Here is a 13,402-nt window from a genome sequence, read left to right as displayed (position 1 = left end):
TTATTTTTTCTGTAATAAATTCATAAAACGCGCTGTGCAATATATAAACATACAGGGCCTTCTATTTTAACAGGAAGCAACTGCTTCTCTGATTCACCGGGCCACGGCTGCGTTCACATTGAGATTGGAGGGCTTAATACTCAATAAGAAGAGGGGAAATACGTATTATAGCAGTGAGTTTTGAAATGAAAAGTTTGTCATCTAGTATTGCTCGGCAAAGAAATGAGTTCATAAAACTCTGGCCTATCCGACTTTTTTTGTTATCTGGCCTGCTCTTCCGTCATATAATGCAGGATATTCGGGAGTGTACTGTAATACGATTAAATATCTTAGCAAAAGTGATAATTGCTTTTGATTAACTTTAAAAAAAAAGAATTTTTAGTGTTTTGCACATTATTCAAATGCAGATTAGTTTTCACTTAGCGCAACAAAATAATTTATATAAAACTAATTTTTCGGTCTTGATTCTGCAGAAATTCTTATTCAATGCGGCTGCCTCCAAAGGTGTTTTGAACCCATGAGTACATTATATTTAGAGGCTCAGTTGCTAATTTTATTTTCAGTTATGCTCTTTGATTATTGACTTCTAAAACTGCTCCAAGGTTTATTGAATTTAATGCAAATTTCAGCTCTCAGCCTTCATCTTCAGTACAGTCAAGAGTTGTCTTTGCAAACAGTGACTTCCGCATTCTTGCAACGGAAGATGAAGTCTTTGAAATTCAGGTAAACATGAAAAATATTCTGTAATTGTACTTCTTTACTTATTTTTGTTTTCAATCTTATGTTCTTTTTTCATACATATTCGTTTTCTCTTATTTTTATAAATATGATTTTTACTATTTAGGGCTTAAAATTCTGATTAGAAGCATCATCAATAAAATTGAATTTAATTTCTTGTTAATATACAGTTTTGCACGCATTTGTTGCTAGATTTTACTCCCCCCCCCCCCCCCCAACATTTTAAAGTATATTTTCAGCATTCATTATTTGTAATTTCTAAGTGAGACAAGTAATTTGAGAAATGTCATTTAATATTAATTTTACAATTAAACAAAGCATGTTTGTTTTAGATTTATTATAACTTGAAAGTATTGTATTTTTAGATTTTAAGATTTCTTCCAACTGTAAATTAAAAAAAAAAAATAGTAATTTTTGACCTTTTTTTTTTTAGGACCAAACTCAAAATTTAACAGATAATTCAGGTACTCTGTCTGCAATTCCTACTACATTAAACAGATGGGCTGAAGAATCAAGGGTTCTTGATGGTGATAGTATACATGATTGTGTGACAGGTAATAGTTATCAAAAAATAAAATTTATTATTCTGTAATGTATAAATATCAATTGCTTATAAATTAATGCTTTTTGCTATGTGAAGTGTTATTGGTAAAAGAATTATCATATATCAAGTAAGAGGAATTGTTAAAGAATTGCTAATTCCTTGCTATTTTAAGAAAGACAAGTTATCGACATAACTAAGGAAATTTTTTTACATGCTATAGGAAAAGGCAGCCTAACTAAAGCCCAACACCTGTTGCTGTAATAATTTTCCGCTTTAATGGGTCTTTTTTATTTGAAAAGACATATTTGGAGCTATCGCCTCCACCTTTTTTTTTTTTTTTTTTTTCCCCCTTTTTTCGAACGTGAAATCGGTCATACCTTGTGTTATGAGAGCGAAAGTTATGAATTTTGGGTATTAATATTCAAAATTAGTTCTTAACCATTATTATAAAACAGAAACAATTTATTTTAATTAAATAAATAATTTACAATAATTGTTTTTTCCCCTCTTGTCAGAGATCTTTTTGTTGAATTATGAAGTATTGGACGTTATTGCTATTATTACCTTAAAACATATTTGTTGTTTATTTTTAAATATTATGAATGCGGATTATTAAATTCTTCATCTGAATCCATATTGTGGATGGCATGAAATGGATGTTATTGCTAATATTTTCTTTTAAAATTTCTGATTTTGGGTTTGGTTAAAATTCTTCTTAAATTTAACAAAATGATTTATGATTTAAAGATAATATTAAACACAAGAAACTAATTTGTTTGATACATTATAGGTACACATGCCTCTTGTAATTAAAAAAAAAAAATTTTTTTAATAGAAGTGTGGGTTATGCTTTGATGTATATGAAGCTGTTTGCTACATAAATTTACAAAATTCATTAATACTACCTTTTTTGGAATATATATTTACTAAAACATTTTTTTTTTTATGTCAATGCAATTTTGATTTCATTGAAGATTTTTTTTCTTATTTTGATGTAGAGATTTCGTAAAATATTGCGTTTTATTACAAATCCATTAATTTAATCATAAGAATAATAAATCATTAATAGCGGACTTCGTCTATTATTTCTGTAAAACTTTTTTTTTATGTTTAACGTTATGAATGCGGATTACTAAATTCTTCATATGATTGGATGCTATCGACGGCATGAAATGGACAGTATTGCTAATAATTTCTTTCAGCATGTTTTTTTTTTTTTTAATTTTATGTTTGTTTAAAATTTCCTTCACATTCAACAAAATGTTATATAATTTTACAATAATATAAGCACGAGAAATTAATTTGTTTGATACATTATAATAGGTAGCTATGCCACTGGGAGAACTAGAAAAACACAGGAAATTTAAAAATCTACTAAAAAACGGGGGAATGCAGGGAATTTGAACTTTCTTAGTTATTTTTGTATTTCCTCGTATCTTTAATATACATACAGGGAAAACGGAGGGTTTTTTTTTTCTCTAGATTTGAGTGAAAACCTTTTTATGAGTACACATGCCTCTTGTAATTTTTTCAAAGAATTTTTTTAATGAAAAGGACAGCACTTTTCTTATAAAGTTTAATATATATGAAACTATTTGCCGTAAAAATTTACAAAATTCACTCTAACTGATTTTCTACTTCCACTTATCTTTTTTACCTCTAAAACATTTTTTTTCAGGCAATAAAGGAAGAAAAAAAAAATTGATAAGTAACAATTAAGCCAGCATGCAAGCTATTTTTTTTAATTATTATTATTGTAGTCGTTGAGCTAAAAGTCAATGCACTTTTTATTTCATTGATGAATTTTTCTTATTTAGATGCTGAGATTTCATTTTGTATTTGTAAATGAATTTAAATTTGTTAAAAAAAATTATTGTTCAGTTCTGATTGGCGTGTTGGTAAAAATGTGGATAGAGGACCCACTGGTAGGAAGCAAATCATTTCATTCTTCACTTCACCAATGTGCATATATTTTTGTACTGCATATTTTGTCAATAAATTGCATAAACAATTCTGAGATATTACTGGTTGGCTAAAAGATGCGTCTTCTAGTGTCGGTTAATATATTTGCAAAAAAAGGGAGGTGTTTTATGTAATTCTAGCTTGTATGAAATTCAATAAGTGAAAATTATGGGTTTTTTTCATCTGAGAATTAAATCATATTTTGCATTAAACTTAGTTAAAAGAGTATAAAAAATTTTCAAATAAAGTTAAGAACAGATTGTGCAATAATTACAGCGAATAAAATAAAGCGACATCGTTCTGAAGAAATTGGAAACACCCGTAAAATGTCAAGAAATTGAAACAATAGAAATACTGGCCACCTTGAATTTCGATTTCTGAAAGAAGGAAAAAATTAAGTTCATATTTCGTCTACTAGATAAGGGAATGACGCTTTGGAGCATGCAATTTACGTATTTTTTTAACATGCACAACTGTCTCCGCTTATATTAGAAGTTTTAAATGTTTTTACCAAATGAAGACTCTGTCATGAAATTGATTGAACCAGATGGATATCTATTTATTAAGTTGTTTTATTTGTGAAATTAAAAAAAAAATTCCTACAGTTAAAAGGTTTAAGGAGTGGCCCTATAATATTTACATATATTCGAAATATTATCTTGCATTTTGAAGATACCAGAACGTTTTCTATTACTGATAAAGTGGCTTGTCTACTGCAAATTCGTCAGTATCAAGTTGATTTAAAACTGCTATATCCTGTTAACGTTTCAAGTCAAGTACATAGACGTCTGATGGTCTAAATTGTTCACTGTGAAAAAATAGTCTGCATAGTCTCAGTAAGATTGTAAAAGCTATAATTAGTTATTTTCATAGTTCTCAAGTTGAGGTACATTATACATAATGTCACATCTAATAGATAAGAGTTTAGAAGAAATGAATATTGAAACTTATTTTATATATTTTTTACATGATACTATTGATAGTAGCCTGTGCAAATATTTAAAATTTCCAAGAAAATGTTACCAGGAAGAATTTATTAGCAAAAAAAAAAAAAAGTAATGAGAAGATTTGAGAATAAAGGGAAATTGCAGATTGAAACATAAAAGAAAGCTTCAACTTTTGGCTTGAAAAATGGAGAAAGAAAAAAAGAGGATTAAAAATAATGTGTGAATATAGTTTTTGCATGACTGCTCTATATAATGAGATGCATAATTTCCTTAGATTATTTTTGTGTGTGTCATTTTTATCGTAGTTTTTATTTTAACAAAACTTTCTAAGTAATTCATCTGTTTATTTTCTTTTAAATAATAATTCTACAGTATTTTTAATATATCTAGCACTTTTATATAATTTTTTGTTGTTTTGTATTAATCAAACTCATTTTACTTCTGGAACGTATGTTTTTCACGATTGATTATTTATGAAGTGCGGTGTGTTTAAAGCAGAGAAAGTTTGTCAGAGCTGCTCACTTCCAAAAATGTCAAAAAAAAAAAAAAATGGTGATACTGGCCTGCATTTTAAGCTTGAAAAAAATACTAAGAATAATTTTCTCTTAATTGAAACAGAACTTGATTTCTGTTTGAATAATTTCGACTACGTTTTTAGTAGCTTTCTGACATGAAATCCCTTAGGTGTGATGCCCATTTGTTAATAATTGGTCCAGTCAGCTGAAGATAAGTCACACCTGGGTCTTTTACTGTTTGAAGCTAGCTACAGGTGTAGTTTTAGAAGTTGATTTATTCTTAATACGTTAGTCACTTCTGAAGATTACTATCTGGAATACAAGTACATGTTGAACTAGCGAATTATAAATACATCCTCTATTGGCTATGTAGGAAATAAACGCTACTTACACAAAAATTCCTTGCTGCTGCTGGCGAATTTTTATCTTGAAATTCGTAACTTCACTGTGTTAATAAAATTTTGCTTGTTCCCAAATTGAATTATCGGCGTATGGCTCTGCGTTTTAAAGTGCAGATTGTAAACGCTCGATATATAAAATAAACATTTCGTATTTTAGGATATTACGACACCAACGACTGAAAGTGTTTTAAAGAAATTAAAATCAAATCACAGATTACGTCAATTGCAAGTAACAGCTAGCATCTCACTCGTTCTATTTATTTTTTACATCATCCTCCTTGTTGCCAGATGCAAAAGCAGAAAAATAGTTTCATTTAACATAAAATAATTTATAAAATATTTTTGCAGCAATTACTTTAAAAACAAACATGAACAATTATTTATAATATTTAGTTACGTGTGAACCACAATAACTTGCGATGATGAGTTGCGTTACTCACAACCTGTTCCTACAACTACAAGAGAAGCCTACCTAAACGAATGAAAGCATTCCCTTCACATGCATTGTAATATGGTATTTGTATCTTGTAGATTACAAAACAGACTAACAAACAGCCTCAAACAAAAACTGGCTAATATATTATTTCAGATGTTTGATTCAGTACTGAACAAACTTCTCGTAATTTTGCAAATATATACAGGCGCCCAAATAACTGAAATCGTATCCTGAATTAAATTTAAAAACTGAATTGATGTCTAGACTAAAGGTTCTGATAACTATAATAATTTTTATATTTATTTCAATTCCAATCTCAAATCAATTTTTAATTCCATATAAAATCATTTTGAATAGCAGAAATCTCTAGAAATCATGAAAGAAAAATAGTGTTATCGTTTTAATTTTCATCTGTATTAAAGGTTGTGATTAATCACCTATGATCATGAAAGCATTTTGTAATGAATTTGTTTCCTTTGTCTTTAAACTTGTGTTCTTTTCTGTCTGTTATATTCTTCATTCTTTTATATTTAAGCTTGTTGATTTCTTGGTATTTACTATTTATTTTGAAATCATATTTTGATGCTACAAAAGAAAAAAAACATTAAAAATGACAAATTTATATTAATATATCAGTAATAGGAAACAGTGTTTAAGCAAAACCTTTTCGTTATTAATTTTAGGATTAAAGCCGTCTATAATCAAAGCTTTAGAAGCCCATAGAGATGATGAATTAATTGAGAGAAGAGAGAAAAGAAGAAAGCTTCATGATAAAAATTCAGATAAAAACCATGAAACAATAATTTTAAGTGATACTGAAACCTTGGATGGTATGACCAATACACCTGAACAAATAGCCTCAACTATGGAAGTGAGTATATACTACTGTTTTTCCTATATTGTAAAGATACTGAAAATTTTAAATTGTTAAGTACATTTTAAGGTTATTTTTTTAAAAAAATTAACGTTTTTTACTGCTTTTTGCATGAATCTAAATTTGTAACTATTTAAAATTGATGTGGGAAAAGGTGACTTACAATTTTTCTTTATTTAATAATCATGTTTTCGTTCTTTCTCAAGGTGAATTTGAGAGCTGTTTTAAAAGTTATTTATATTTTTAATTTAAGAAATATCTTTTATAATTGAAATGTTTGAAAATTGAGAAACCTTTGAGTATATGTTAAAAAGGCAGGAATAAGTCTATTTAATATTCTCTTATTTCATGGCAAATAGATACGAGAGGCAATAAATGTACTCGTTAAACGTGACTCAAATCCATGCATGTAATGTGAACTTATATGTAATTTATGTAGAGTAATCCTTTTTCTGTTTAAATAAATGATTTTTTTCATAAAGTAATTTGATTTAAGTATTCTAATTATTTGTGAAAGTTTTGTGACTCTTTTTATTATTTTCTGTCTCTAAGTTTCTTTGGTTGTGCTTTTCCGGTTTTATCTAATACTTTAATTAATCATTGCACAACTTAATTTACAAAGAAATACTTTTTAATATAATTTTCTCAAATAGAAAATGGAGAATTGTATTGTGGAATTCTTTGCTTTGAAAGAAAGTATTTATTTAGGTTGAATAAACGAGTTTAAAAAGTCTTTTTTGACAATTTAGGTTGCTGAACCAGCCAGTCAATTTGAAAGTGACATATCTGCTACCCGTAATAGTCCTTTGATCAGCCTGCCAGAAGATGTACCTGCTCGAGGTAATGTTTTAACTTTATGTTTAAGCTACATTTTATTTGCTAAATTTAGCACTAATGTAAAAATTATCCTTAACTTCATGAATGATATTAATAGAAAATTCATACTAATTATTTGTTATTGTTATTAAATACTGTTTGTAAAAATTCATATTAAAATTTGTTAAATTGCTTTTCAAAATTTCCTTGTGAATTAGCATAAATTTTCGAGTGGCTATATTCAAATTATCAGAATACATTTAACTCATAGTTAAATATACCTTTTATAGGTTATTGATTCAAAATCATATTTCAGCAATAAAAAAAAAAAATGTAAAGTAATCTTTTTGCGTTAAAGCTGAGTCATTCACTTTACAATTTTTTTATATGTTCATTTTGGCCATACTTTTTTTTTTTCTTTTCTTTTTGCTGTTTGATGTAATCTTTTCGACATTTTAAAAGTTTGAAGCTTTTGACATGATCGCTATGTGTTTTCAATATATTTTTATTCATTCAATGAGAAGATTTTTCTCACTTTTATCGTCTCGAAATACATATAATACTTATTTTCGCATTAAATTGGAAACATTGCACATTTAAGCAGCTAAACATATTTACAGACTTAAGATCTCTGAGTACTGAAAGACTTGCTGCTTCTATAGTGGAGCAAGTATTGGGACCTGCTTTAGCTATTACATCTAATGCTGGATTTCTTCTTCCTTCGCGGCCTACAACCATACCATCAGAAACTAGACCTTCTACAACACTTACTAATTTCATGATTTCTCATTTACCAGAAGGTATAATTTATAATTTAACTTTTAAAATCTTAATTGTCCAAATTTTTTAATCAATGCAAGTAGCGTATTTTGTTTGCTTGCTTACTTGCGTGCGTACGTGCATGCATGTGTATGTATTATTTGTGTATGCGTGCGTGTGTGAGAGAGAGAGAAAGAGATAAATTTACATCTTGCATTATCCATTTATATATTACGATAAGTTCATGAAATTTATTTGAAATGTTAAATAGTTTTTGACATTGCTTTTGTCAGTTAAAAAATTCTTCAAAATCTAATTCCAAATGATTTCTTCTGTCTGCATTCTAACCCCTTCTGTTTGGTTGTTTTTCATTTTAAACTTATTGGCAGATTATTTTTATGATGAACTAGCTTGTGTATGTTTAAAACAACGATTTTGTTTTCAGGTTGGATGTAATTTTTATTTTAATGAATGATGTAAAAAATTTCAGTAAAGGGCTTTTTCTTTTTCAGGTCGAAAAACCATTCTTGTTTATACCTTCACAAAATTATTTAGCTGAATTATTACATATTGCCTCTGTAAATAATCATTCATCTTTGATGAAAAGTTCTTTTTTCTCTTCAATAAATTATTTTAATTATTTACATGTTGAGGAATAGATAGAACATTCAATTTCGAAAGTTCTTTTATTCACTGATGACTTAAACTTAATTCACTGATAATGTAAAAACTTATTTCAAAAGCATACCATTGAAATATAACAAGATGCACATATACAATACATATACAGTACTCTGCAAATTAATTGGGACAAACAGATTTTTTAAGAAAATTGTTACTTTCTCGGGGATTTTCTGTCTCAAACCGTTTTCAACTGCATTTTCTTAGAACGTGTGACTGCCCTTGACTAGTCTAAACCGATTTGGCCATGTGATAATGACATGTCGAAATATTTTCCCTTTAGTTGCTGTAAAAAGTGGTCGCTTGTGTGAATTGTCTTCTTATGACATGTATTAAAAAAATGGATATCACTCCCAGGAAAAGGACTAGAATTGTTACCCTTAGTCATTATACTTCTAGGGATGTGAGGGATATTACTGCAGTAATTGGAGTTGGAAAATCCAGTGTTTCAAGGATTATTAATCAGCAAAAGAATTTTGGGACAGTGTCTCCAAAATGAAAGAGTAAATGTGGACGCAAACGCAAGACTACACTTCGAACAGACAAATTTCTTGTACGAAATAGTACAATGCATCCTTACAAAACAGGTAGAGATCTTCAGAGAGAATTATTAGCTACTGATGTGAGCGTGGATTCATCGACAGTTCGATGAAGGCTTAGTGAAGCTGGGAGATTTGCAAGAAAACTAATTGAAAAACAGTTATTAACACCTGCAATGAAGAAAAAACATTTTAATTGGGGTAGGAAATACCAATCCTGGACTGCACAAAATTGGAAGAAGGTTGTATTCAGGGACAAAACGCATTTTCTAGGGCAAGAGTTTCGATCAAGATTTGTCAGGCGAAGTGGTGGAGAACCCATCAGGGAACAACATCTTAATCAAACAGTTAAGCATCCTCAGAAACAGATGTTTTGCAGTTATTTTACTTTTGAAAGACCTGGCAGCTTAGTACTAGTTAAAGTGATGATGAACTCTTAAACAATACATTTCTATAATAGAAAGTAAAATTGTGCCTATGATGCAAACGTTCGCTGGTAGTGTTGGTATCTTTCAACAAGATCTTGCTCCATGCTATCCTTCTACGCTAATAACGAATTTTTTTGAAAAACAGAAAATAATAGTTTTGGATTGGCCTGGTAATTCTCCTGATGTAAATCCCATCGAAAATTTGTAGAGCATTGTAAAGAGACATCTGAGTATAATGGACTGCTCAACAAAAAATACAATAATTGAGAATGCTATAAAAGTTTGGTTTCATGATGACGAGATAGAAAATTTATGTTCTAATTTAGTGGAATCCATGCCAAACCGTGTGCAGGATCTCATTCAAGCTAGATGAGGACATATTTTGTACTAGATTGCTATACCATGCATGTAAGTTAACCTATACTAATTAAACAACATTTGCGAAAATATTTGTGTTTGTCCCAATTAATTTGCACAGTACTGTATATTCATACCATCTTTGTAAATAGGAAATAGGTCTATAGGGAAAGTGCTTGGTTTTTATAGCCTATAATTCAGCCTACAGTTTGTAAAAGGGGAATGTTCCACTAAAATTCATCCATTTAAACCATTTGTAATCTGGTGTGTGGGTTTTTATCCAATAAACATATCTTGGTTGCCTTTTGCTTATTTATTTTTGCATTTAGATATCACACACCCCAAGCAGGGACGAAAATCTTAGCATTTATGATAATAAATAGCATTTACATTGCTAGTAACAGTAAACAAGCTGTGCCTAATTGTGCACCAGTTTAATGCAGAACAGTCACATTGAAGTAAGAAAAGCAAGTGCTCACCACTCACTGGCCAATTTGGAGAGAACATACAGCACTATTTATTAATAGCATTAATTAGTATATGAATGATTATACAAAGAAATTATTTCAAATAACACAATTACATGAACATACTGCCACCCATCAAGATGTCATTCTTGATGTTAGGTAATACACAGTTTCACGATAGGTGTTTTGAAAAGCCCTTGTAACGTTTTTAAAGTATTGTCTCCATCATTACAAGAATTAGCAGATACCATTTTATGAAGAAGCCATACAGCTAGAAGAATATTGCCCTCTTTTATAATTGCAACATCGCCGTCTTACTGTTAGAATAACATTTTTTCCCCTATTTGGTAAAGAGTTTAAATCCATATGCCATCTTTTCCAAAAAATTTGTTTTCGTTTTTTGGACAATATTCCTAGCATTTCTTTAATGAAAGTTTAGATTCATTCGCTGTCTTACAAGACTTGTAATTACATCTCCTATTATAAAATGAAATGATGTTAAAATTTAAGATGCCTATGTCATAATTCTCTGAAGTAATAAGGGGTTTTTCATCACCTCTGTTTGAGTTAATGTGGTACAACATTATTCAAGTGTTATTACTGATTTTACACCAGCTTCTGAGAAAGAAAATAATAGACGTTTATCCAGATTAATTTTAAATAGATGTTTATATAAATCTCTGAACTTTCTTTTAGATCCTAAAAAATTTCATCCTATCAGAATGTATATGCCTAGTTGTATTCTTTCATGAGCAGAAGCATTTTAATGTAGCGATAAAGGCCTCGGACTTGTAATCGGTTACTAATTCTAAATGTAAAGCTTTTAACAGTAAAGAATATAAATATAACAGTATTAGTCTTTGTAGTCTTAGTTCCTCTGCCTTAGTGTTATAATATAGAAAATCGACCTGCATAATCAATACTATCGGAGGGTTGCCACGCCACCGGGAATACGAGATTAAAATATCGACAGAAAATGCCGGGAAATTTGAAAATTTCCATAGAAACGGGAAAATATAGGGAATCTTAAGTTTCTTATGCCGATCTCTTAAGATTGCAAGAATAAAAAGTCGTAATCATAGTTTCCAAAAGCGAAACAATACCATTCGCGATTGTGTAAACTCACCCGTTTTCTTCTGTATAGATCAATCCAATTTCTATTTGCAAGACAGTTGTTCTATTTTCCATGAGATTCCCGAATTGCAGGTAATGAGCATGCACGAGATTTCTATAACTGCGTGAAAGTACAGAATACATTTCTCTGGCAGGAACATTCAATATGAGGATACCGCGCGGTGGCGTTTAGTCTATTATACTTGTTTATTGAATGGCGTTTTATCATTATTATTATTAATATTTGAGAAACTGCCAGCTTATACAAGGTAAGTTAGGGAATTTTTTTAAAGCAATGAGCTGCTCAAATTCCGTATTTAATACGAATTAGAAGGGGGTGGGGGAATAAAGCGTAATTTTGCTGGTTGGATTCGAGAAGTTCCACAAGATTTGTTTGTAGGAAGATAATAAGTAAGTAATATGGGAAAACAGCCACTTCCTAGTCACGCCAAAAGAGGAAGAACATAGAAGACTGCCTGCCTGTTCAAAATAATCATCATTCGTGTTAGTATCCAAACGGAATACAGGAAAATATGACATGTCAAATTTAATGTTCGAAAATAAATCCATTTCGAATTTTTTAGTTGAAGATCAATAATTTTAAGGGCATTAAAAGTTGTTACGTCACATTACGTCAATGATGTATCGAAAGTATTTCTACATATGTTTACTAAAAGTTGGACGTTAGGCCGTACAAAAATGTCGTACCTTATTTGTTAAGGATTAGCTCCATTAAATTAATGGCTAAAAATATCTGCAGAATTGGCAAAAATGAATAAATAAATAAAACGTAATCATGGGTTTGTAATGTTTTTTTTTTATTAAATAATCATTAAATGATATGTATGAAGAAATGATATGTATTTTATTTCACCGAAGTCCTTAATTTTATGTGACTTACAGAGCATGAGAGATAATTTATTCCCCCCTCTTAGTATGTAAATTTAGTTTTGCTAAATTTTCGGTTATAAATAAAGAGAAAATGTTTTTTATATGTAAATATAAACCTCTTAATATTCTGTTATTTCAAATAATGTTAACTTGTTACTTCCTTTCCTTCTTTTTTCCACTCCTTAAAATCATATTGCATTAAAACTCTTAACACTTGAATGCTTTCTCGCATTTCTTTGTATCTTGAATATACATAAGGGAAAAATGCAGGGATTCCCCCTCCTCCCAGATTTGAATGGTAACCCTGTACAGCAAAAAAATGCTTTTTCGGAAATGAGCGGCCCTCAGGAAATCGTTTTTGAAATGTTTCTTCTAAATCTACAGCATACAATACAAAGAAAATTTCCAAATATGAAAAATGAAAATATTGTGGAATTACACTGCTGCGTTTATGCTAGTTAGGCAATATCAGGGGTGTTTGTGCTCCGGGGAAACCCCGGAATTCCGGGGATTTTGAACTTCGATACCCGGAAATTCCGGGGATCGTCGTTCAAAAGGAAGTAGGAATAATAATGAATTATTTATTTTGATCTGGGTAATTTTGTTTGCTTTGAAAGCAGAAAACGCAAGGTCAGTGTGTGTGGTGAAAACTTTTCCTTTCTTTCTCCAAAGGCAGTGATAATGCGTGAAAAGGGGGAAAAAACTTCTTTTTTGTTCTTTCCTTATTGCGAGTTATGACTCATTCCCCCGGTTCTCGGACATTCTCTTCTGGATTCTTTTCGGCAAGTAGGCGCGGCAGAAAAAAAAGGGAGAGACTTCGTTCGACCAGATGTGCGATCACGTGACCTGGGTTCAAAGGTCTTAATTTTGCAAAATTAATGGTTATTAATTTTGCAAAAAAAGTAATTCATTGAACTTTTATAATTAGGTCATT

General features: G+C 29.9%; 1 protein-coding gene across 5 annotated transcripts in view; it reads left to right on the top strand.

The window, feature by feature from the left end:
* LOC129961102 (E3 ubiquitin-protein ligase HUWE1-like) overlaps positions 1-13,402 on the top strand; it is a 254,804-nt gene that overhangs the window by 170,951 nt on the left and 70,451 nt on the right. For 4 of the 5 annotated variants that reach the window (XM_056074928.1, XM_056074931.1, XM_056074926.1 and 1 more), the window contains 5 exons: positions 630-723; positions 1,172-1,292; positions 6,227-6,414; positions 7,167-7,257; positions 7,854-8,033. In XM_056074928.1, the coding sequence (XP_055930903.1) occupies positions 630-723; positions 1,172-1,292; positions 6,227-6,414; positions 7,167-7,257; positions 7,854-8,033 (674 nt within the window). The remainder of the gene's footprint in view (positions 1-629; positions 724-1,171; positions 1,293-6,226; positions 6,415-7,166; positions 7,258-7,853; positions 8,034-13,402) is intronic. The other variant, XM_056074930.1, reaches the window with a different exon arrangement.

The sequence above is a fragment of the Argiope bruennichi genome, chromosome X2, assembly GCF_947563725.1.
Source record: "Argiope bruennichi chromosome X2, qqArgBrue1.1, whole genome shotgun sequence".
NCBI classification, from domain to species: domain Eukaryota; kingdom Metazoa; phylum Arthropoda; class Arachnida; order Araneae; family Araneidae; genus Argiope; species Argiope bruennichi.
This window is presented reverse-complemented; position numbering and strand designations above follow the sequence as displayed.